Source organism: Mirounga leonina, unplaced genomic scaffold (genome assembly GCF_011800145.1).
Source record: "Mirounga leonina isolate KUSES-001 unplaced genomic scaffold, KU_Mleo_1.0 Mir_173, whole genome shotgun sequence".
In the NCBI taxonomy this organism is placed as follows: domain Eukaryota; kingdom Metazoa; phylum Chordata; class Mammalia; order Carnivora; family Phocidae; genus Mirounga; species Mirounga leonina.
The window spans coordinates 20690139-20714487 of NW_023270447.1; the positions used below are offsets into that span (position 1 = coordinate 20690139).

At 36.9% G+C, this 24349-nt stretch overlaps 1 protein-coding gene across 1 annotated transcript in view; it reads right to left on the reverse strand.

The window, feature by feature from the left end:
- The window catches only part of PKN2 (protein kinase N2), a 141080-nt gene that overhangs the window by 43998 nt on the left and 72733 nt on the right, over positions 1–24349 (reverse strand). Inside the window, exons 7-8 of the mRNA XM_035018111.1 lie at positions 4494–4679; positions 3253–3362 (exon numbers count right to left, since the gene is read on the reverse strand). Coding sequence (XP_034874002.1) covers positions 3253–3362; positions 4494–4679 — 296 coding nt within the window. The remainder of the gene's footprint in view (positions 1–3252; positions 3363–4493; positions 4680–24349) is intronic.

Sequence of the window (24349 nt, forward strand, 5' to 3'; positions counted from 1 at the left end):
CACAAAATAAAATCTCATTGCTATCCCTACCCTACTTTTTCCCTACATGTTCCTCCTTTTAACTTTAAAGACAGCTGTCAAATCTTCGTTAAATTTCTTAATAGGCTTTTAAAAAATCCCATTTTTCTTCAATTGTCTGATATGTAACAGGATTTTCATCATCTCACTATTCCTGCAATTATTCACTGGATAAGCTTTTATGTTTATCTAAGGTATGATCTGATTCAACTCTAAGTTTTTGACTTCTCTTTGGCAAACCTTTCTCCTCCTACCCTTGGGATACTGCTTAAGATCTGGTTGTTAGATCTTTGTTTTCTTTCTTTACAAACTCTTTTCCATTATGTGTTAGTTAAGTCTTTTATCAGCTTCTAAAGTCCATGGTACTTACTTCTATCAGATCATTTACCATAGATAAATCAAATGATGTCAACTTCCCTATTAAAAGCCCTTCAACTGTCTCCCAATTCTTAACTTACAAAGATCCTAGTGATTCGGCTCTAACTACATTTACTTTACCTTGATCTTCTGTCTTACAATTTTTATTCTTAAAACATATCAGGTTCTCTCCTACCTCAGAGGTTGTATATTTTGTCTCCTCTTGCTGGGAATACTCTCCCTGGGTCTTTACAAGTCTGGCAACTTTTCACCCATCAGGTCTCAGGTCAAATGTAGCTTCCTCAAGATACTCCCTAAATTACTTTATCTAAAGTAGCCTCCATCCCCTTATTACACCACCCTATTTACTTCCTTTACTGTACTTGTAGTTTTTTTTTTTTTAACTTGTTTACTATTTATTTTCCCTCATTAGAATATAAGGTCCCTAAGTATATGGACTTTGGAGTTTTGATCAATCATTACTAGGGTCTAGAATGGTGGTTGGCACAGAACAGAAAATCAGTGATTATTAAACCTAAGAGCAGATTTTATTTCAGTACAAAGGATAATTGTTAAAAAATGAGATGAGCTGCTATAGAAAATAGTAAGTTCTCTCTCAATAAAGTTGAATGAGCAACTTATAAAAGAGATTTTAAAGGAATTCTTGTATGAGAAAAAAGTTACATTTCTAAGATTTTTTTTCAATTCTGTTATTTTCTCTTTCAGGGTAGAAGAATCAGCATTGCTATATGCTATAAATTAGCTGTTTAAATAGTTAAAATAGTCTCAATTTTGCAAATCGAGAACCTAGTAAAAAGCCTGGTACATATATAAAACATTCAACAAATATTTGTGAAATGAATGGATTGATCTTACCCACTTGGATGGCATTCACTGTGACCTCTCGTCAGATGATCTCCAAATCTGCTTATCCAGCCCTGACTTCTAGTTCCACATCTTTATTTAATTGCTAAGTAACTAGGTATAGAACCCATCCCCTTCCAATATAGTTTTTTTCTAATCACTGTGGCATTATTTTCTTTGCAAATTATAGACAAATTCCTTCCCTTGTACTCAAATCCAACTAGTTACTAATACTGTTTTTTCCTTCATTTCCTGCATATATCTTTTTCTAATCCTACTGCCAAATTTTACTTCAAGCTCTCCTAATCTTACAGTTGTAGCACTGGAGTGGCCGCCTGCCAATATGCACACCTCTAGTTCCTCCTCTCTCAAATTCGTTCTTCATACAAATTCCAAGATTAACTTTTCCATTATGTCTCTTCCGTCCCATCTCCCATACCAACAAGTATAAACACCTTAGCCCAGCATTCTAAGACCTCAACATCATTTTAAACTGAAATTATCAAAATAAAAGAATATTTGGGAAATGAGGTGGCAGACTCTTACAGTTTCAGATGTAATGGTAAAAAATTCTGCAACTAATCAGGTATGGACTGAAGACCACTGAAGTATAAGTTCCTTGAGGAACCCTGAAAGACCTTATTTTTTGTTCGTTGTTAATCTACTAACCTGGAAGTGCTGGGAGTATAGTAGATACCAATGAATATTTGTTGATTAAATGAATGAATAATTTCATAATAAATTTTTTAAAAATTTTATTTATTTGACAGAGAGAGACACAGTGAGAGAGGAAACACAAGCAGGGGGAATGGGAGAGGGAGAAGCAGGCTTCCCGCTGAGCAGGGAGCCCGATGCGGGGTTCGATCCTGGGATCATGACCTGAGCCTAAGACAGAGGCTTAAAACCGAGCCACCCAGGCGCCCCCTAATTTCATAATTTTTAATGAATAAATGAATGATCCTAAATGAGAGAATGAATGCCAAGATGAAGGTAGTGTTCTTTGAACATCAGTCTGGTATTAACACATGTGGGGATTAGTTAGCAAATTATTTTATTAAAAAAAAAAAGCCAACATTAATCAAGTTCTTACCACTTGTCTAAGATTTTTTTTTTACACACCTCACTGAAGTTGCTGGTGTTAAAGCTAAGAAAATAGATATACATAAAGGTGAAGAATTTCGCTCAAGTATATACAACATTTTTTGAACCAAGAAAAGCAGTGATGAGGGCCTGATTAGGATGCTGGCTATGAGGAAAGAAAAAAATAAATTGGAAAAATATTTTTAAAGTAGAGGCTACTAAAGCAGTAATCACTACCTCACATCATCATTAAACACTGTAAAGCTTTCACTAATATATATAATTTAAAAATGACAAATGTATCATCAACCTAAATACTAAATGATAAAAAGCTTGGTATCTTTCTTATATAGGCAAAATTAGGGTTAAGTTCTAATATTTTCTTCCCACACCCCAGTAGATGGATTAGAATCTAAATAATAAAGTTAGCACCATGGACTTGAATCTACTGTGGACCAAGTTTACTTCTGCTGGATTCTAAGGCTACATATTGCATTCTAGCCATTCACATCATTCACGAAAGCCACTGAAACACAGGGAAGGCTGGGTAAGTGAGCACCTTAGTGCATCTCAAATCCAGCTTTGATACTATAACCTACAAATGGTGAGTCAGAAGACTCACCTTAGTTGTTAGGGAGTGCATTACTAAAATAAATGTATTTCAATATTAGCTCTCACTTGGTTGTCTTTTAGGTTAATACAAACTAGACATTTTCAAATCACTGCACAAGCAAAAGTTACTTGCAGCACTCTGATGTTCACCGCTGTCTTAAGGAAGACTTATGTAACTCACCAGATGAGGAATGTCAAAAACACCTAGGTTCTTTTATTGTGTTAAAAATAAAACTTCTCAAAGTCTTCTAAAACAGAAAATTTACATTCAAAATGAATGATAAATATAATGAAAATTCAAGTAAAATGTTTTCATCTTACCCTGTCCAGTTCCAGTGTAAACTTCTGGTCCCATGACTGATTGGAAATGGGTTTCCAGCTCGTTTGACCAACCACAGTATTATCTAGCTTCAAAACTGCACAGACATCATCTGTAATTACAATTTATAAACTTGCTTAAATATTTTAAAACCTTTAAAACAGAAGTACCACCATTTAATAGCAACAAAAGTCTTATGATCCTCTGAAAGTAAGGTTTCTCTTTTTCCTTTTTTTTTTTTTTGGGGGGGGGGTTGCAGAGGGGCAAAGGGAGGGGGAGAGAGAATCTTAAGCAGGCTCCACACCCAGTGCAGAGCCTGAGGTGGGGCTCCATCTCACAACCCCTCAGATCATGACCTGAGGGGAAACCAAGTGTGGGAGGCTTAAGCGACTAAGCCCCCCAGGTGCCCCGAATGTAAGGTCTTTCTTAATCCTGAAGCTTTTGAATCTTAAATGGCTACTTTTATACATACATACATTCCCACTAGATGCTCCCAACTTATCCTCTGTGTTTGAGAAAAACACAAAGATTAAATGCTATCTATTTTGTATGTGTGTTTGTTTGTATATAAATAGCAATCATCCAGTTTTTCAGCCTCTACGCTATTTATAGAGCTTGCTACCTCAGGCACTTTTTATTTTCACACTTTTCCTAAAATCTGTCTATATAGGAAAGCGTTGACATATTCACCTCTGTACTCTATAGTAGGTTGAATTATCACAGGCCTTTCCCCCCCTCACTCCCCACTTACACCTTTTATCATAGTTTATAATTACATTTTAGAATGTCTCCAAAGTGCTTCATAAACCTGTTGCATAATACTCTTACCACCTCCACCCACTCCTCCATTTGTTTGCTGAGCCACTACTCTAATAAACATGTTTGGTTCAGTAGTTATCAAAATTTCAATGTTAGTTTAGAAGTGTCACTATACCATTAAAAGAATCAAGATGTAACAAATCTAATAGCCTCTGAACACTTTCAGTTTGGCATATAGAGTGATACTCAATATTTCATTCTTCCAAAAGAATTAATGCTATATGTCATTCAGTTTTCTAAGATAATTTCAATAAATTTGGTTGTGTTTGTTTTCCTGACAGTATAGCTTTTAATGTTTTAAAATTAAATTATAGAAATCATAACTAAAGCTTTTTGTTCAACTTTGGCTCTTCCCATTGCTGTCCCCATTGCTAAGTCCTTTGTACAGACCCTATATGATATTTAAAAAATCTGGTTACTGAACTGGATAAGTCGTCGGTTTTTAGGAGATTTCGACTACTTCCACTTTTACTTTTACTTGTTCTGCTCATGAAAGACGATCTGGTTTCACTTGGACTCCAACCAGGTAGTGCAACCGATGTTGCTTTTGACCGTCCAGGGACTGTCTCTAGAATATCTTGACAGCCCATAAGACGAACTTCCAAAGTACCTGTTAGCATAAACAAATATCAAATAAGAACATACATTTTTTTAAAGATTTTATTTATTCACTTGAGAGAGAGAGAGCGCACAAACAGGGGGAGGGACAGAAGGAGAAGCAGACATCTCGCTGAGCAGGTAGCCCAATGTGGGCTGGATCCCAGGACCCTGAGATCATGACTGATGCTGAAGGCAGACACTTAACCGACTGAGCCAACCAGGCACCCTAGAACATCAATTCCCAATATAGAACTTTATCTTTGTTATCCATTCAGAAACAGTGGGAAGAAAAAAAAAAGAAAGATGTGCTAAAATAACAAAATCTCTTCTCCAGAGGATCTAGTGAGGTAACTAATCATCTTTCCTATTTCAATTAGATAAACCTACTGAAAATTCTTAATTAATACAATTATAAAAAATTTTATGGAAAGAACAGCACCTCCCAAAAACTGTCTGCAGGGCATAAAACAAGTTACATAAATTTCTTCTATGTTTGAATACTCATTTATATCATTTATATAATTACAGGGAAGAATTACAGAATTATGTTGCTAGACCATGTGGGAGGGGAAACATAAAGCCAAATAATATGCCTATTAAAAATAAACATACAGAAATTAGAAACAAGGAAATCTGACTATGTGAAAACAGTTGTGTTTGGTAGTTATGTAGTTAACATGGAAAAGGACTTTATAGGGTTTTTTGCATAAATAAACGGGTTTCTGCTCTCTTTAAGATGTAAAATAGTATTGGGGTGCCTGGGTGGCTCAGTCGGTTAAGCGGCTGCCTTCAGCTCGGGTCATGATCCCGGAGTCCTGGGATCAAGTCCCGCGTCAGGCTCTCTGCTCAGCGGGAAGCCTGCTTCTCCCTCTCCCAATCCCCCTACTTGTGTTCCCTCTCTCGCTGTGTCTCTGTCAAATAAATAAAATATTAAAAAAAAAAAAAAGATGGAAAATAGTATTACCTTTCCATTCTAATAGTTTAGTGAGTCAAATAATTATGGACTGTAATTATCTATGCATAAAATAATTGTAATTTCCTTAGGCAAATAAATACCAAAGGTGCTCAAATGAAAATGAGGAACTGTGAAGCCAACTAGAGATATGGTGTTGTCATCATTTGGGCTAGACTTAGTATATTAGAATTTAAATATGGTGCTACAGTATTAAAATTTTAGATATTGTGCAGAGAATAACATTTTAGGAAGAGTATTTCCTGGTCCCATTAAACTTAAATAATTAAAACTTCACTTTATTTAAAAATTTTAATTATTTAAAGCAACCAAAGGACTTTTAACAAAGTGTAAAAGCATGGATTTATCCTCAAACTAAAAAAAAAAAATTAAACAAAATATGTGAAAAAAAGTGCTAAAGACACTGGATGTCAGGCAATGAAGAACACTGATACTCAAGAGATGGGAAACGAATGAAATGAACCTTAAGACTGCTCAAGTTTACTGCCTTGAATCTATCTAGTATATATACATACAGTATATATAGTGCAGGGAGGGGGAACTCAGGTGCAGCCAAGTGGACTACCTGAGTTAAGGAGCTAGAACTGAGAGTACTGACACAGAACTAACCAAGGTGGCTAGAATTTAGAGGCAGAATAAAAGAAAACAGCTCTCCAGAGGTAGAACAAAGATGTGGGGAGGGCTCCCCTGATCAAGTATTCTGTCTTGCCCCAGGAGTAGAGAATAATTACCCTTAGACTAAATGATGCTCTGGTCTGCATAACACATTCTTAAAAGCAATACTCAGATCAAATTATTTACAGGTAACATAACTGTGAGCTAAAACAAAGCTCAGGACTATTTACAGGAATACAAAAATATCCAGCACCTAAGAAGCTAAAACTCAATGTCTGGCATCTAATCACAGACTACCAGGCACATTTGTTTTCTACTGCTGGATTACCAGTTACCACAAATATAGTGGCTTAAAACAACACCTATTTATTATATCACAATTCTGTAGGTCAGAGTCTATGTAGGTTGTCTGCACTGTCTGCTAGAAATCACACAAGGCTGAAATCATCATGTCTGCCAGGCTGGGCTCTTGTCTGGAAGCTCCCAAGAATCTGCTTCCAAGCTTATTCAGGTTGTTGGCAGAATCCAGTTTCTAGTGGACATAGGATTGGGGTCCCTATTTCCTTGCTAGCTGATGGCCAGGGGTTGTTTCATATTCTAAAGGCCACCTGAATTCCTCACTACATGGCTGGCCCTCTTTATCTACAAGCCAGCAATGGCACATAGAATCTTTTTCATGATTCAGCTGTTTCTTCCCCATCTGCCACTGGCCAGAGAAAATTCTCTACTTTTAGAGGACTCATGCGATCATATTGGGCCTACCCAGATCATTCCCCTTTACATTAACTCAAAGCCAACTGATTAGTAACCTTAATCACATAGGCAAAATCCCCTGTGCCATATAACATTAATATTATCACCAGAGTGATATCTTATTGTATTCACAGGAGAGGAGTTCCAAGGATCATTCTTAAAATTCTGCCTATCCTACCAGGCAAGAAGATAAACAGAAAAATAAGACCCATAATAAGAACAAATAAATACAATAAAAATCAATCCAAAACTGACATAAATGTTAGGATTAGCAGATAAACACATTCACACAGTTATTATAACTACATTCCATCTGTTCAAAAAGTTGAATAGAGACATGGAATAAAAAAGATCCAAAACAAAATTTTAGAGATAAAAACTACCATGTTTGAGATATAAGGAAAAATACACTCGGATGGGATTGGTGGCAGATTATATATTGCAAAGAAAAGGCTAGTGAACTTGAAGCTATAGCAATGATATAGAAATGATCAAAATTAAGAGACAGAAAGACTTGAGGGGAAAAAAAAACAGTGCATATATAAATTGTGAGTTTAACTTCAAGTGGCCCCAATATATGTGCAATTAAGTCCCTGATGAAGAGCAGAGAGAATGGGAACAGAAATATATTTGAAAAAATAATGGCTGATAATTTTCCACATTTGATGAAAACTATAAACCCAGGAAGTATCCAAGAATTTCAAAGAACACCAAGCAAAAGAAAAATAAGTAAATCACATGAAGCATACATAATCTAATTTCTCAAAACAAATAAAAAGAAATTATTAAAAGCAGCCAGAGAAAAAAGACATGTTACAAAGATTAGGATGGCAGTGGATTTCTCACTAGAAACAATGAAAGCAAGACAGAGAAGCAACAACTTTAAAGTACTGAGGAAATGAACAAGAAAATAAACTGTGAACTTAGAATTCCAGACTCACTGAAAATATCTTTCAAAAATGAAGACTTTTCAGATATAAAAATGAGTCAAGAATCCATTATCAGTAACTACCATATGATCCAGCTGTATCATTCCTACCTATTTACCCAACTGAAATCTACATTTACACAAAAATTGCACAAGGATGTTATTAATAGCTATATTTGAAAAAATACAAAATGGAAACAACTATCTATCACGGGTGAATGGATAAACAAATTATGGACTATCCACACAACTGAATACTACCAACAGTAGAGAGGAATTATTGATACATGCAACATAGATGAATAAATATAAAAGTAATTATTCAGAGTGAAAAAGGCCAGAAATCCCTCTCCCAAAATAAAACAGTATATACTGTATGATTCCATTTATATAAAATTCTACAAAATACAAACTAATAGCAAGTGACAGAAACAGGTCAGTGATTGCCTGGAGACAGATGTGGGTAGGAAGAACACGAGAAGAGCAGAAAAGAGGGATTACACAGAGGCATACAAGGACACTTTTAGGAATGATGAATATATTATCTTGATTGTTATGATGGTTTCACAACGCTAAATTTATGACAAAAACCTTGAAGTTATACACTTCAAATAAAACTGGAGGTTGATGATGGTGGCATAACTATATACATTTCCTAAAAATCCTAAAACTGTATACTTAAAATCCTACAGTATATAAATAATGGCTCAATAAAGTTACTAAAGATGGAGGGGGAAGCTTCAATTTCATGTTTGGTTAGGCTTTGGAAATCTTCTCTAATTGTAAATGTTAAGACAGATTAAATATAAATGACAGCATTTTAATTTTAGTTCAAAAGAAACAACTTGTTGTGTTTGTGTGTTTTATTTGCATTTTTGTTGTTAAACTGGCAAACTTAGCTCATTTTCATTGTAAATGCTTAGCTGTAAAAGTCATCCTGGGGAAACTGAAAACATCTGGTCACTACTTCAAACCCTGGTTGCTTATTAAATATTTTAGTAATTTCAATATATTAGGAGATGACAATGCTCAGCACCTGCTTTCACTTAGGAAAAAGAAATCTGAAGGGATTTAAGTCTTTATTAAGCATCTAGAAGTTTCTTTTATGAGGTGACAGTTGCTACTGCAAATAACCATATTAGAAATAGCTTAAAATTTTTTACTTTTATAACCCACAATATGAAATTTTTAAAACAAGCAATCCAAGAAGTAAATGTTGTATTCATAAGCAGTAGCTATGAATTCCATTAGAACAAGTAAATGCTTTTTTATTTTTTTTAATGTTCTGGAAAAACTTTTCTATCCATTTTACTAATTCAGTATTTCATCTTGGTACAACTGAGTAACTTTTTTTTTTTTTTTTAATTCTGAGGAAGTCTTCTTTCCTAAAAACTAGCAAATGTCTCAAAATGTGGACCAAAAAATTCAATAACTTAGGTCAAAATAGCACTAAATTTGCAAATTTCAATTTATAACCATACAACCACAAAAGAAATGAGAGTGTAAATGAGACAAACGACAAATAATAGCATGCAGTGAGAAACTCAAGAGGATAAATGTTCCTACTACGTGTCCATGATAATTCTTCATTGTGTCTAATCCTTTATTAAGGCCTATACTATTTCTCTTCCTAGTTACTCCATATTTAGTTTAAGGTTCAGCAGGAATTAACTAATTAAAGTTTCAGTAGGAATTTAAAGGAATTTTTGTAAAAACCAAAATGTCTTAAGAATTGTAAGATACTTCCTTTTACACTGGCGATTTACATCACTTTGAGTAAGGTTCAGTAAGGCAATAAGAACAGGAAAAGAGAATGGAAGAGGTTAAAGAATTGGGGAGAGGAGCCAACAAGAATGGAAAAGGAAAAAAAAAATTCCAGCCGTATCAGGTGGTTTTCTAAAATGTGGTTTTATTACTCTTCTAGAAATATTGTTGATTTCTAAATATTTGACAACCATATTTTATCAATCAATCATTCAGAAACTCTCAAATATTATTAATGTGTTCAGCTCTGAGCCATACAATGGCAAAACTTAAGTAGTAAGTATAGTTCCTTCCTTATCATCAAATAAACTTTACCAAGTATCTCCTGAATCTATAAAGTGTCTTGTGCTAGGGGCTAGGATTACATGTAGGTAGATGACAAGGTCTTTGTTTTTCACAGGTCTATACTGCAGTTTTGATTTTAAAAAATAGAATAGAATAAGAAGATGGATAATAAGGCAAGGATATTAAACATGGACTGCGCATAAACCAGTTTAATTGTGATAGAAGATTCATGGCAGGAATTACAGAAGATGTGACTGGAAAGATAAACACTTTAATAAATATTTAAAACATTTTAAATAAAACGGAAGATTTTGACCAATGGTTCCCAAGCTTTCTTGTTTCATGGTACCCTAGTGTCTCAATTTTTTCACTGTGCTCCTAGTCTGAAAGATATACCTAATGGTTCTGTTTCAAAGGATATTGCAACAAATTAATAAATATTTACAAAAATAATACACATAATTTGAAAGAAAAAGTAATCTTATTTCATATGTAAATAACCATGGTTACTTCTTAATGGGATGTTTGTACCTACTGAGCATAGTACAGCTTTGCAAACTCTGGAACTGGATTGGAAACCCCCATCTTCTTTTCTATTCCACATTGATTTTTCACATGGTATTTATTATCACAGCAATGCAGGCAAACCCAGCTTCATTAACGTATGACATCAGTGAAAGGAATATAGCTCTATCTCATGCTGAAATGGTAACTACCTTGAGCTAGTAGTTTGAATGGTGACCCTAGGAAGTGAAATAACACTGTGTTTCCCTCAGAAAGTTAAAATATCCTGTTGTATCCTGTGAATTCATTCTGGCATCCCAGGATGCCTCAGATTTAGAAACTCAATTTGGTAACTGCAGGTTTAGATTGATCCTAATAGTGGCAACAACACAGTTTAATCATAAATTTGTCCTTCAAGTTTTACTATATTATCAAGTTATACTATATTATTTACAATTAATATAAAACTGATCGGGGCGCCTGGGTGGCTCAGTCATTAAGCATCTGCCTTCGGCTCAGGTCATGATCCCAGGGTCCTGGGATCGAGCCCCACATCGGGCTCCCTGCTTGGAGGAGAGCCTGCTTCTCCCTCTCCCACACTCCCTACTTGTGTTCCCTCTCTCACTGTGTCTCTGTCAAATAAATAAAATCTTAAAAAAATAAAAAAAATAAAACTGATCAAAGATACCTAAAGCTACTAGAATGTGACAGTACGCTATGCAATTCTGAAGAACAGTTTCACATCTTCAAAATATTGAATGATATTATTAAAGAAAAGCCCTTGTTGACATTCACATTGATAACTTAAGGATTTCTAAGGGTGAGAGAAGTCAGTGTAACAAAAATATGTCACATTCACATAGACCATAAAAACCTCTGTAGCTGATGGTCAGAGAAAATGGTGGAGTAGCAAAGTCTAAAGGCAGTTTCTCCACAGAAACATGGGAAACAAACAAAACAAGCAAAAATTACAGAAACTGTTAGAATGAAGTGTATGAGAAATCTACAGAACAGGTAAAGGTTTGCTGCAACCAAGCAAATGCTTAATAAAGAAAAGCAATGAGTACTCAATGGGAGAGCTCTGTGACATTATAACTTACCTTCGCCTCATCCTCCCCCTACCCAAATGGCTTGGTGATGGTCTTCAATATAGCAGTCTACAGAGAAAAACTCATCCTCAAGGAGGTATGGTTGCCTGCTTTCACCTAACTGAGGGCTCCCTGAAGGACTAACACAAAGGCATTTTTTGTTGGTTGGTTGGTTGGTTTTTTGCCTAACTAGGAAATCTCTCAGGGCAGAGAAATAGCTAAGTGGAGGGCATTTAACAGCAAATGAACCAGTCACTGCAGCCTGGGGCAAAAGATACCAACTGGGACAAACAATAAGATATCCCGAAGAGTCTTGGAAGAGAACATAGGGAGTGAGATGTTTTGAGGAATAAGGGCTTTGTAATGCTTCCACTGGGAAATTAGAAGGCAAGGGAGAAACAGAAGATATCCTAAGAAAAGACCCGAGGAAGCCCTAAGCTCTCATATCTGGCTGATCTACAAGTTCTTTGTGAGCAAAGGCAGAGTTGTAAAATGCCTGGGTAACCACTGAGGATTTGCTTCAGCACACCAACACAGAGCCCAGCTGTAAAAGGCATTTTTTTTTTCTTTTTGCATGCATGCATTGAAAGAAATGTCTGTCAAAACACTAGCTAACCACTAATTTAATGGAGACTTCTGTGACCATACATGACAATGAATACAATCTTTACAAAATAGCTTATAAAAGCCCCTAAACAACTATATCATACACAAACAACAACAAGAAATTCTAGAGAAGGGGAGTATCTTTCAGAGTTATACATTATTAATATTCACAATATCCAGCTTTTAATAGAAAATGATGATGCTTCTGTATGGAGCACTGGGTGTTATGCACAAACAATGAATCACGGAACACTACATCTAAAACTAATGATGTAATGTATGGGGATTAACATAAGAATAAAAAAAAAAAAGAAAATGATGATGCAAGCCAGAAAATAAAGAGTATGGCTGACTGACAAGAAAGGCAGAAATTAATAGAAACTGAGGAAGCCAAGATACGGGATTTACTAGACAAGGACTTTATATTAACTGTCTTACTTTTGGATTGGATTTATTAGACAAGAACTTTATATCAACTGTCAAAGACCTACCAAAAAAAAAAACAAACAAACAAACAAAAGAAAGGGGTATGGTGTTTTGGCAAATAGAGAGTATTAAGGAAGATACAGAGTTAAAAAAAGAATCAAATGAAATTCTAGAGCAGAAAAGTACAATACCGAAATTTAAAAAACTTACTAGAGAAGTTCAGAAGATTTTTTTTTTTTATTAAAAGATTTTATTTATTTATTCATGAGAGACAGAGAGAGAGAGGCAGAGGGAGAAGCAGGCTCCCAAGGAGCAGGGAGCCCGATGTGGGACTCGATCCCAGGACCCCGGGATCATGACCTGAGCCGAAGGCAGACGCTTAACCATCTGAGCCACCCAGGTGCCCAAGTTCAACAGTAGATTTGAGCAGGCAGAAAAATTGGCAAATGTGAAGAAAGGTCAATTAAAAGCACCAAGTCATAGGAACAGAGAGGGAGAAAAAAAAAAAAAGCAAAGGAAAGTGAATATAATTCTATGTTATTGAAGTGGCTGGGTAATGAGGGACATTACATGAAGAGATATATTGATAGAAATTATACCTGACTTTTTGTAACAGAAAAATAGAAGCCAGAAGAAATCACATTTTTAAAGAGCTGAAAGAAAAAAAAGTAGATTTCTATATCCACTAATATTCTTAAAACATGAAGCTGAAAAATACAGGAAAAAGGTGAATAAATGACACTCTAGCACATCTTCATTACAATAAATGCTAAAAGAAATTTTATAGGCCAAAGGGAAATAATAATAGAGAAAATCTCAAGTACAAGAAGAGAAATGAAGAACAGAAAGAATAAATGGGTCATTAAACACATAAGACAATGTTTTCTGAAAAAATAAACTCTAAAAAAAATGAATGATATCCTTAAAGCTCTTAGCTCTCTAGGTTAAAACAATACTCAAAGAGGATGATTTTTAAGGCATATGTAGAAGTAAAATACATTCCAACAAGAATACAAAAGGGTAGAGTGGAAGGATTTGAAAATACTTCTTCATAACATTCTTAAGCTGATTTGGAGGTAAGAGAGTACATTGTGACCACAGACTGTAATAAGTTCAATATGCATACCTGATTCTCTAAAGAAAGCAATAAACACACACACACACACACACACACACACAGGCATAACTAAAAAGGCTATTATGGGAGATGAAACGGAAAAGTAGAAGGTTTGTTTCAGGAACAACTACAAAGGGCAGGAAAGATGCTATTCAAACAAGACTATACAGTAAATACATATCAAAAATAATATTATATTAAAAGGAAAGTTTATAAAGAGCACATGGAAACTTCTGGGGGTTATATCAAAAGTTACCAAATTGTACTCATCAAATGTGTGCAATTTATGTATATAAAGCTATTTTTAAAAAGGGGGAGAATATGACAGACTAACAACTTTAATCAGATTTTCAGGGTAGATAAAAAGAATCACCTATATAATGTACATAAAATATGTCACTTTAAATTAAAAAAAAAATAGGTTGAACATGAAAGGATGGAAAAAATTCCAGGAAAAAATTCTTGCTAGATTACATTGGGCATGAGAAGGATAATGTGGCTCTACTAATATTAGACAAAGTAAACTGTATGTCAGAGTATTTTCAGAGATAAAATGGAATATTTGTAATGATAAAACAGTAATTGATCAATAAGATATAACAACACTAAATGAGTATGCTCCTAATTAAAAACAAAACAAAATAGGAACAGGAGCAAGATGGCAGAGGAGTAGGAGACCTAAATGTTGTCTAGTCCCAGGAATTCAGCTAGATGGGGATCAAACCATTCTGAACATCTACGAACTCAACAGGAGATCGAAGAAAAGAATAGTGGCAACTCTCTGAACAGAAAAGCGACCACTTTCTGGAAGGCAGGACACGTGGAGAAGTGAATCCGAGGCAATATTCGGGAGGATAGACGATGGGGGAGGGGGCTTCCATCAGCCGCTACCAGCAAGTGATAGAGCAGCGAAGCACTAAATTGGAACTTTTAAAGAAGTTGGCTCTGCTGAGGGATATTGCTCCAGTGACTAAGTGGGGGGTGGAACCCTCACTGGGACAGTGTGGTCTCAGGACCCTCTGGGTCACAGAAAGACCGGGGGTGCCTGAGTGCAGCAGAGCTCCCAGGTATCAGAGTAGGGAAGCCGGCTGCAGAGAGGGAGCTGAGGTGCGGGCTCCCAGCTCGGGGTTGCCATAAACCGTGATCCGCGGCACAGTGGGGCCACTGCTCCTTCAGCAGGGACCCAACAAGCAGCAGATCCGGGGATACTCACCTTCCTGACCCTGGGAGGAGCGGCACGGAAGTGCACCGCAGGGATCTGCTGGGTTTGGAGACTCCACACGGGGTTGTGTGCCAGAGATAGAAACGCTCAGTCACAGGCCAGGTGAGCACGGGAAGATGGGAGTGACTGACTGCTTTCCTCTGGAGGCGCACTGAGGAGTGGGGCCCCGAGTTCTCGGCTCCTCCGGGGCAGAGATAGGGAGGCCGCCATTTTCACTCTTGTCCTCCAAAGCTGGACGGAAAGCTTGCAGGGAAAAAAAGCTCCCGAGAGCAAACCCAAACAGATTGCTTAGCCCGGACCGGCAAGGGAGGGGCAATTCCACCTCCGGCAAAGACATCTGAGAACCATGGCAACAAGCCCCTCCCCCAGAAGATCAGCAAGATCAGCCAGCCAAGACCAAGTTTACCCATCAATGAGAATGGCAGAACTCCAGCACTAGGGGAATACAGCACATAGAATTCATGGCTTTTTTCCCATGATTCTGTAGTCTTTCAAAGTTAATTTTTAACTTTTTTTTTTTTGAATTTTTCTTTTTCCCTTTTTCAACCAACATCTTATCAATCCCTTTTTTAAAAAATCTTTATTTTTCATTTTTAGAGTCATATCCTATCCTTTTATAGTAGTTAACCTTATTTTCGGTATATATATAATTTTGTCTTCCTTTAAAATTGTGGGATACACTTTCTTCTAACAGACCAAAATATACCCTAAATCTCTAGTGTATGGCTTTGTTCTAGTCTCCTGCCTGATCACATTCTCTTTCTTTTTTTTAAATCCTCTTCTTTCTTTTTTTCAACCGACTTATCAACTCCTTTTACAAAATCTTTTATAATTTTCATCTTCACAGTCATATTCCATCCCTTCATCATATTTACCCTTATTTTTGTACATATATAAGTTTTTCTTTCTTTAAAATTTTGGGAGGCACTTTCTTCTAACAGACCAAAATACACCCAAAATCTACTGTGTGGCACTGATCTATGCACCAGCCCGATCATATCTGATCATATTCTGTTTTTGTCTGTTTTTATCTTTTTCTTTTTCTTTTTTCTCTTTCCCTTTCTTTTCCCCCGGTTTCAGGTCTCTTCTGATTTGTTTAGTATATATTTGTATGGGGTCATTGTTACCCTGTTAGCATTTTGTCCTCTCATTCATCTATTCTCCACTGGACAAAATGACAAGACGGAAAAAATCAACTCAAAAAAAAGTACAAGAGGCAGTACCAACTGCCAGGGACCTAATCAATATGGACATTAGTAAGATGCTGGAACTAGAGATCAGAATGATGATTTTAAAGATACTAGCTGGCCTTGAGAAAAGCATGGAAGATATTAGAGAAACCCTTTCTGGAGAAAAAGAACTAAAATCTAACCAAGTCGAAATAAAAAAGGCTATTAATAAGGTGCAATAAAAAATGGAGGCCCAGGGGCGCCTGAGTGGCTCAGTTGGTTAAGCGGCTCCCTTTGGCTCAGGTCATGATCCCAGGGTCCTGGGATCGAGCGCCGCATTGGGCTCCCTGCTCGGTGGAGAGCCTGCTTCTCCCTCTCCCTCTGTCTGCCACTCTGCCTACTTGTGCTCTCTATCACTGTTAAATAAATAAAAATCTTAAAAAAAAAAAAAATGGAGGCCCTAACTGCTGGGATAATGAGGCAGAAGAGAGAATTAGTGATATAGAAGACCAAATGATGGTAAATAAAGAAGCTAAGAAAAAGAGATAAACAACTACTGGATCACGAGGGCAGAATTCGAGAGATAAGTGATACCCTAAGATGAAACAATATTAGAATAACTGGGATCCCAGAAGAAGAAGAAAGAGAGAGCGGGGCAGAAGGTATATTGGAGCAAATTATAGCAGAGAACTTCCCTAATTTGGGGAAGGAAACAGGCATCAAAATCCAGGAGGCACAGAGAACCCCTCTCAAAATCAATAAAAATAGGTCAACACCCCGACATCTAACAGTAAAACTTACGAGTCTCAGAGACAAAGAGAAAATCCTGAAAGCAGCTCGGGAGAAGAGATCTGTAACCTACAATGGTAGAAACATTAGATTGGCAACAGACCTATCCACAAAGACCTGGCAGGCCAGAAAGGACTGGCATGATACATTCAGAGCACTAAATGAGAAAAATATGCAGCCAAGAATACTACATCCAGCTAGGCTGTCATTGAAAATAGAAGGAGAGATAAAAAGCTTCCAGGACAAACAAAAACTAAAGGAATTTCCAAACACAAAGCCAGCCCTACAAGAAATATTGAAAGGGGTCCTCTAAGCAAAGAGAGAGCCTAAAAGCAACATAGACCAGAAAGGAACAGAGACAATATACAGTAACCATCACCTTACAGGCAATACAGTGGCTCTAAATTCATATCTTTCAATAGTTACCCTGAATGTAAATGGGCTAAATGCCCCAATCAAAAGACACAGGCTATCAGATTGGATAAAATAACAAGACCCATCGATATGCTGTCTGCAAGAGACTCATTTTAGACCCAAAGAACCCTCCAAATTGAAAGTGAGGGGTGGAAAACTATCTACCATGCTAATGAACACCAAAGAAAGCTGGGGTGGCAATCCTTATATCAGACAAAATAGATTTTAAACCAAAGACTATAATAAGAGATGAGGAGGGACACTATATCCTACTTAAAGGGTCTATCCAACAACAAGATCTAACAATTGTAAATATCTATGCCCCTAACATGGGAGCAGCCAATTATATAAGCCAATTAATAACAAAAGCAAAGAAACACATCGACAACAATACAATAATAGTGGGGCACTTGAACACAGCTCTCACTGAAATGGACAGATCATCTAAGCAAAAGATCAACAAGGAAATAAAGACTTTAAATGACACACTGGACCAAATGGACTTCACATATATATTCAGAACATTCCATCCCAAAGCAACAGAATACACATTCTTCTCTAGTGCCCACGGAACATTCTCCAGAATAGATCACATCCTAGGTCACAAATCAGGTCTCCACCAGTACCAAAAGACTGTGATCATTCCCTGCATATTTTCAGACCACAATGCTCTGAAACTAGAACTCAATCACAAGAGGAAAGTTGGAAAGAACTCAAATACATGGAGGCTAAAGAGCATCCTACTAAAGAATGAATGGGTCAACCAGCAAATTAAAGAAGAATTAAAAAACTTCATGGAAGCAAATGAAAATGAAAACACAACTGTTCAAAATCTTTGGGATGCAGAAAAGGTAGTCCTAAGAGGAAAGTATATAGCAATACAAGCCTTTCTCAAGAAACAAGAAAGGTCTCAAATACACAACCTAACCCTGTACCTAAAGGAGCTGGAGAAAGAACGGCAAATAAAGCCTAAACACAGCAGGAGAAGAGAAATAATAAAGATCAGAGCAGAAATCAATGAAATAGAAACCAAAAGAACAGTAGAACAGATCAACAAAACCAGGAGCTGGTTCTTTGAGAGAATTAACAAGATTGATACACCCTTGGCCAGATTATCAAAAAGAAAAGAGAAATGACCCAAATAAATAAAATCATGAAGGAAAGAGGAGAGATCACAACCAACACCAAAGAAATACAAACAATTATAAGAATATATTATGAGAAACTATATGCCAGCAAATCAGATAATCTGGAAGAAATGGATACATTCCTAGAGATGCATCAACTACCAAAACTGAGCCAGGAAGAAATAGAAAACCTAAACAGGCCTATAACCACTAAGGAAATTGAAGCAGTCATCAAAAATCTCCCAAAAAACAAAAGCCCAGGGCCAGATGGCTTCCCAGGGGAATTCTACCAAACATTTCAAGAAGAATTAATACCTATTCTTCTGAAACTGTTCCAAAAAATAGAAATGGAAGGAAAACTTCCAAGCTCATTTTATGAGGGCAGCATTACCTTGATTTCAAAATCAAAGACCGCATCAAAAAGGAATTACAGACCAATATCCCTGATGAACATGGATGCAAAAATTCTCACCAAAATACTAGCCAATAGGATCCAACAGTACATTAAAAGGATTATTCACCACGACCAAGTGGGATTTATTCCTGGGCTGCAAGACTGGTTCAACATCCGCAAATCAATCAATGTGATACAATACATTAATAAAAGAAAGAACATGAACCATATGATCCTCTCAATAGATGCAGAAAAAGCATTTGATAAAGTACAGCATCCTTTCTTGATCAAAAATCTTCAGAGTATAGGGACAGAGGGTACATACCTCAATATCATAAAAGCCATATATGAAAAACCTACAGCAAATATCATTCTCAATGGGGAAAAACTGAGAGCTTTCCCCCTAAGGTCAGGAACCTGGCAAGGATGTTCACTATCACCACTGCTATTCAACATAGTACTAGAAGTCCTAGCCTCAGCAATCAGACAGTAAAAAGAAATCAAAGGCATCCGAATTGACAAAGAAGTCCAACTCTCACTCTCTGCAGATGATAGGATACTTTATGTGGAAAACCCAAAAGACTCCACCCCAAAACTGCTAGAACTCATACAGCAATTCAGTAAAGTTGCAGGATATAAAATCAATGCACAGAAATCAGTGGCATTCCTATACCCCAACAAGTCAGAAGAAAGAGAAATTAAGGAGTCGATCCCATTTACAATTGCATCCAAAACCATAAGATACCTAGGAATAAATCTAACCAAAGAGGCTAAGGATCTGTACTCAGAAAACTATAAAATACTCATGAAAGAAATTGAGGAAGACACAAAGAAATGGAAAAACGTTCCATGCTCATGGATTGGAAGAAAAAATATTGTGAAGATGTCAATGCTACCTAGAGCAATCTACACATTTAATGCAAATCCTATCAAAATACCATCCACTTTTTTCAAAGAAATGGAATAATGCTAAAATTTGTATGGAATCAGAAAAGACCCCGAATAGCCAGAGGAATGTTGAAAAAGAAAAGCAAAGCTGGTGGCATCACAATTCCAGACTTCCAGCTCTATTACAAAGCTGTCATCATCAAGACAGTATGGTAATGGCACAAAAACAGACACATAGATCAATGGAACAGAATAGAGAGCCCAGAAATGGACCCTCAACTCTATGGTCAACTCATCTTTGACAAAGCAGGAAAGAACGTCCAATGGAAAAAAGACAGTCTCTTCAACAAATGGTGTTGGGAAAATTGGATAGCCACATGCAGAAGAATGAAACTGGACCATTTCCTTACACCACACACAAAAATAGACTCCAAATGGTTGAAAGACCTCAATGTGAGACAGGAGTCCATCAAAATCCTTGAGGAGAACACAGGCAGCAACCTCTTCGACCTCAGCCACAGCAACCTCTTCCTAGAAACATCGCCAAAGGCAAGGGAAGCAAGGGCAAAAATGAACTATTGGGACTTCATCAAGATAAAAAGACACAGCCAAAGAAACAGTCAACAAAACCACAAGACAACCGACAGAATGGGAGAAGATATCTGCAAATGACATATCAGATAAAGGGCTAGTATCCAAAATCTATAAAGAACTTATCAAACTCAACACCCAAAGAACAAATGATCCAATCAAGAAATGGGCAGAAGACATGAACAGACATTTTTCCAAAGAAGACATCCAAATGGCCAACAGAGACATGAAAAGTGCTCAATATTGCTCAGCATCAGGGAAATCCAAATCAAAACCTCAATGAGATACCACCTCACACCAGTCAGAATGGCTAAAATTAACAAGTCAGGAAACGACAGATGCTGGCAGGGATGCGGAGAAAGGGGAACCCTCCTACACTGTTGGTGGGAATGCAAGCTGGTGCATCCACTCTGGAAAACAGTGTGGAGGGTCCTCAAAAAGTTGAAAATAGAGCTACCATACAACCCAGCAATTGCACTACTGGGTATTTACCCCAAAGATACAAATGTAGGGATCCAAAGGAGTACGTGCACCCCAATGTTTACAGCAGCAATGTCCACAATAGCTAAACTGTGGAAAGAGCCAAGATGTCCATCGACAGATGAATGGATAAAGATGATGTGGTATATATATACAATGGAATATTATGCAGCCATCAAAAAGAATGAGATCTTGCCGTTTGCAACGACGTGGATAGAACTGGAGGGTATCATGCTGAGCGAAATAAGTCAATCAGAGAAAGACATGTATCATATGATCTCACTGATATAAGGAATTCTTAATCTCAGGAAACAAACTGAGGGTTGCTGGAGTGGTGTGGGGTGGGAGGGATGGGATGGCTGGGTAATAGACATTGGGGAGGGTATGTGCTATGGTGAGCGCTGTGAATTGTGCAAGACTGTTGAATCACAGACCTGTGCTTCTGAAACAATACCTTATGTTAAAAAATAAAATAGAAGAAGATAGCAGGAAGGGAAGAACGAAGGAGGGGAAATCGGAGGGGGAGACGAACCATGAGAGACTATGGACTCTGAGAAACAAACCGAGGGTTCCAGAGGGGAGGGGGGATGGGGGGATGGGTTAGCCTGGTGATGGGTATTAAAGAGGGCACGTACTGCATGGAGCACTGGGTGTTATATGCAAATAACGAATCATGGAACACTACATCAAAAACTAATGATGTAATGTATGGTGATTAACATAATAATAAAACAAAAAAAGAAAATAAAAAGCAGGAAGTAAAACAATGAAACTAAAGACTTAACCAATTTGATGCCTGGCTTGATAACTTTAAAGACCCTTATGAGGGGGCACCTGGGTGGCTCAGTCATTAAGTGTCTGCCTTAGGCTCAGCTCATGATCCCAGGGTCCTGGGATCAAGCTCCAAATCGGGCTCCCTGCTCCGCGGGAAGCTTGTTTCTCCCTCTGCCCCTCCCCCTGCTGTGTTCCCTCTCTCGCTGTGTCTCTGTCAAATAAATAAATAAAATCTTAAAAAAAAAAAAAAGACCCTTATGAGAAGCTTCTTTTTGATCTTTACTAAAGCCAGGCTTTTGGGAGAAATCTTGACAGTTCAAACCAGAGAGATATGATTCATGTTTGTAGACAGGGCTCATAGGAGTTTGCTGGTGGGAAGACTCTGACTTCTGATGCTTTCCTCACCCTTCTAATTTCTGAAACCCATGGAAGCTGATGCTTGCTTTTGTGTTTACCTCTGTGTCTCTGGGCCCCCAAAATGTCTGTACACCAATAAACATTTGTTCTTTTTAAAAAGAAATAGTGAACAGAGATAAAGTGACCTCTGGAATACCATGAGAAATACATACACACACACTATGGGAGTTTCAGGAGAGAGGAGAGATAAAGTGGTAGAAAAAATATGTGTAGAAATTATGTTTGAAAATGTCCCAAATTTGATGAAATAAATGAATTTACACATTAAGAAGCTCAAAGATTCTAAGTAGAGTAAACTCAAGAGATTATTATTTAAGACATAAGTATAATCAAACTGGAAAAAACCAAGGACAGAGAAATCTTACAAAACAGCAAGGGAGTAGCAGGTCACCACTTAAAAGGAATCCTCAGTAAGAATAAAAGCTGATTTTTCATCAGAAAGCACAAAGGCCAGGAGGGACTGGAATGACATTTGTAAAGTAATGAAAGAAAAAACTGTCAATCAAGAATTCCACATATTGCAAAACTAACCTTCAAAAGTAAAGGAGAAAATAAAGAGATTCCCAGATAAACACAAATTAAGGGAGTGTGTCACTAGTAGATCTGCCCAGAAGTGCTAAAATAAGTCATTCAGATTGAAAGAACCCTAGACAGTAACTTGAAATTGGAGAAAAAAATAACACCAGTAAAACTAACTATACAGGTAAATATAAGAGCCAGTATTACTGTGTTTTTGATTTATAACTTTCTGTTTTCTTTATGACTTAAAAGACAGATGCAAAAAACAGTAATTATAATGTAATCTATTGGGCACACAGTATATAAACATGTAATCTGTGACACAACAACAACATAAAGACAAGGAGACGCAGCTATATAGGAGTGGAGTTTTTGTAGGCTATTGAAGGTAAAGTGGTAAATACTGTTATAAATTCAGGATATTAATCACCAGGGTAACCACTAAGAACAAAACTAAAAAATATACAGAAAAGGAAACAAGGGAATAAAAAAGGTAAACTTAAAAAATTCAAACACAAAAGAAAGCAGTATCAGAAGAATTCAGGGAAAAAAAAAAAAAGATTAAGACCTGTAGAAAACAAACAGCAAAATGGCAGAAGTAAGCCTTTTTGTTGTATAATAAAGAATTTGGCTGGTTTTGTTCATGGCTCCTAGGAGTGAGCCTTTAAACCGTTGTTATTTCCCCCATGATAACAGTGTCTTCGTTATTCATGGTGGGCCCCTCAGACCTCAGATGGGTTTATACTAACAAAGTGATTCCTGGTGGGCCCCTGCACAGTTTCTGGATGGGGGCTAGTTATGCCAGAAAGACAACCATATCATTAGAGGGCTGGTGCCATATAATATTAGCTTGACCCCCTGACCTTCAGAGAGGGGTGGGGGACTAGAAACTGATTTCAATCAAGTGGCTGAATGATTTAACCAGTCTCCCCCACATAATAAAGCCACAATAAAAACTGTGGATATTCACAAGTAAAGTGAGATTCCTGGTTGAGGAAAGAAACTGATATGCTAAGAGGGTGATACATGCAGAGGACTATGAAGCTTCACATTTGGGACCCCCCAGACCTCTCCTTATGTGTCTTTTCTAATTTATGTTTATAATAAATAATAAAACTGTAATTGTAAACATAGAGCTTTCTTGACTTCTTTGAGTTGTTCTACAAAATTACTGAGCCTAAGGTGGTAGTGGGAATCCCTGAATTTGTAGCCAGTTTGTCAAAAGTGTGGATAGTTGGGGAAACTCCAAGTTTACAACTTGTGTTGGAAAGGAGGGCAGTCTTGTGGGGGACTTATGAAATGTGACCCAACTGTAAGTAGTTAGCATCAGAATTGCATCGCCACATAGGTTTACCTTAAATATACATGGATTACACTGTTCGAGTAAAAGGTAGAGATTGGCAGAATTGATTAAAAAAACATGACTATAGGCTGTCTAAAAGGACTCATTTTAGATCCAAAGACATGAACAGATTAAAAATGAAAGGACAGAAAAAGATATTCAGTGCAAATAGTAATAAGGAAAAGAAAGCTGGGATGGCTATACTAATATCAGACAAAATAGACTCTTAATCCAAAATTGTTATAGGAGACAAAGAAGGACATTACATTTTGATAAGAGCCAATCCATCAAGAAGATATAAAAAAATTACAAACATATGTGCACTTAACAACAGAGCCTAGAAATACATGAGGCAAACAATTACATAATTAAAAGGAGAAATAGGCACAAAAAATAATTGGAGATTTCACTACCCCACTTCCAATAATGGACCTACTAGAATGGCAATAATAAAAAACAAAACAAGTGCTGGTACGGATGTGTGCTCTTGGGAAC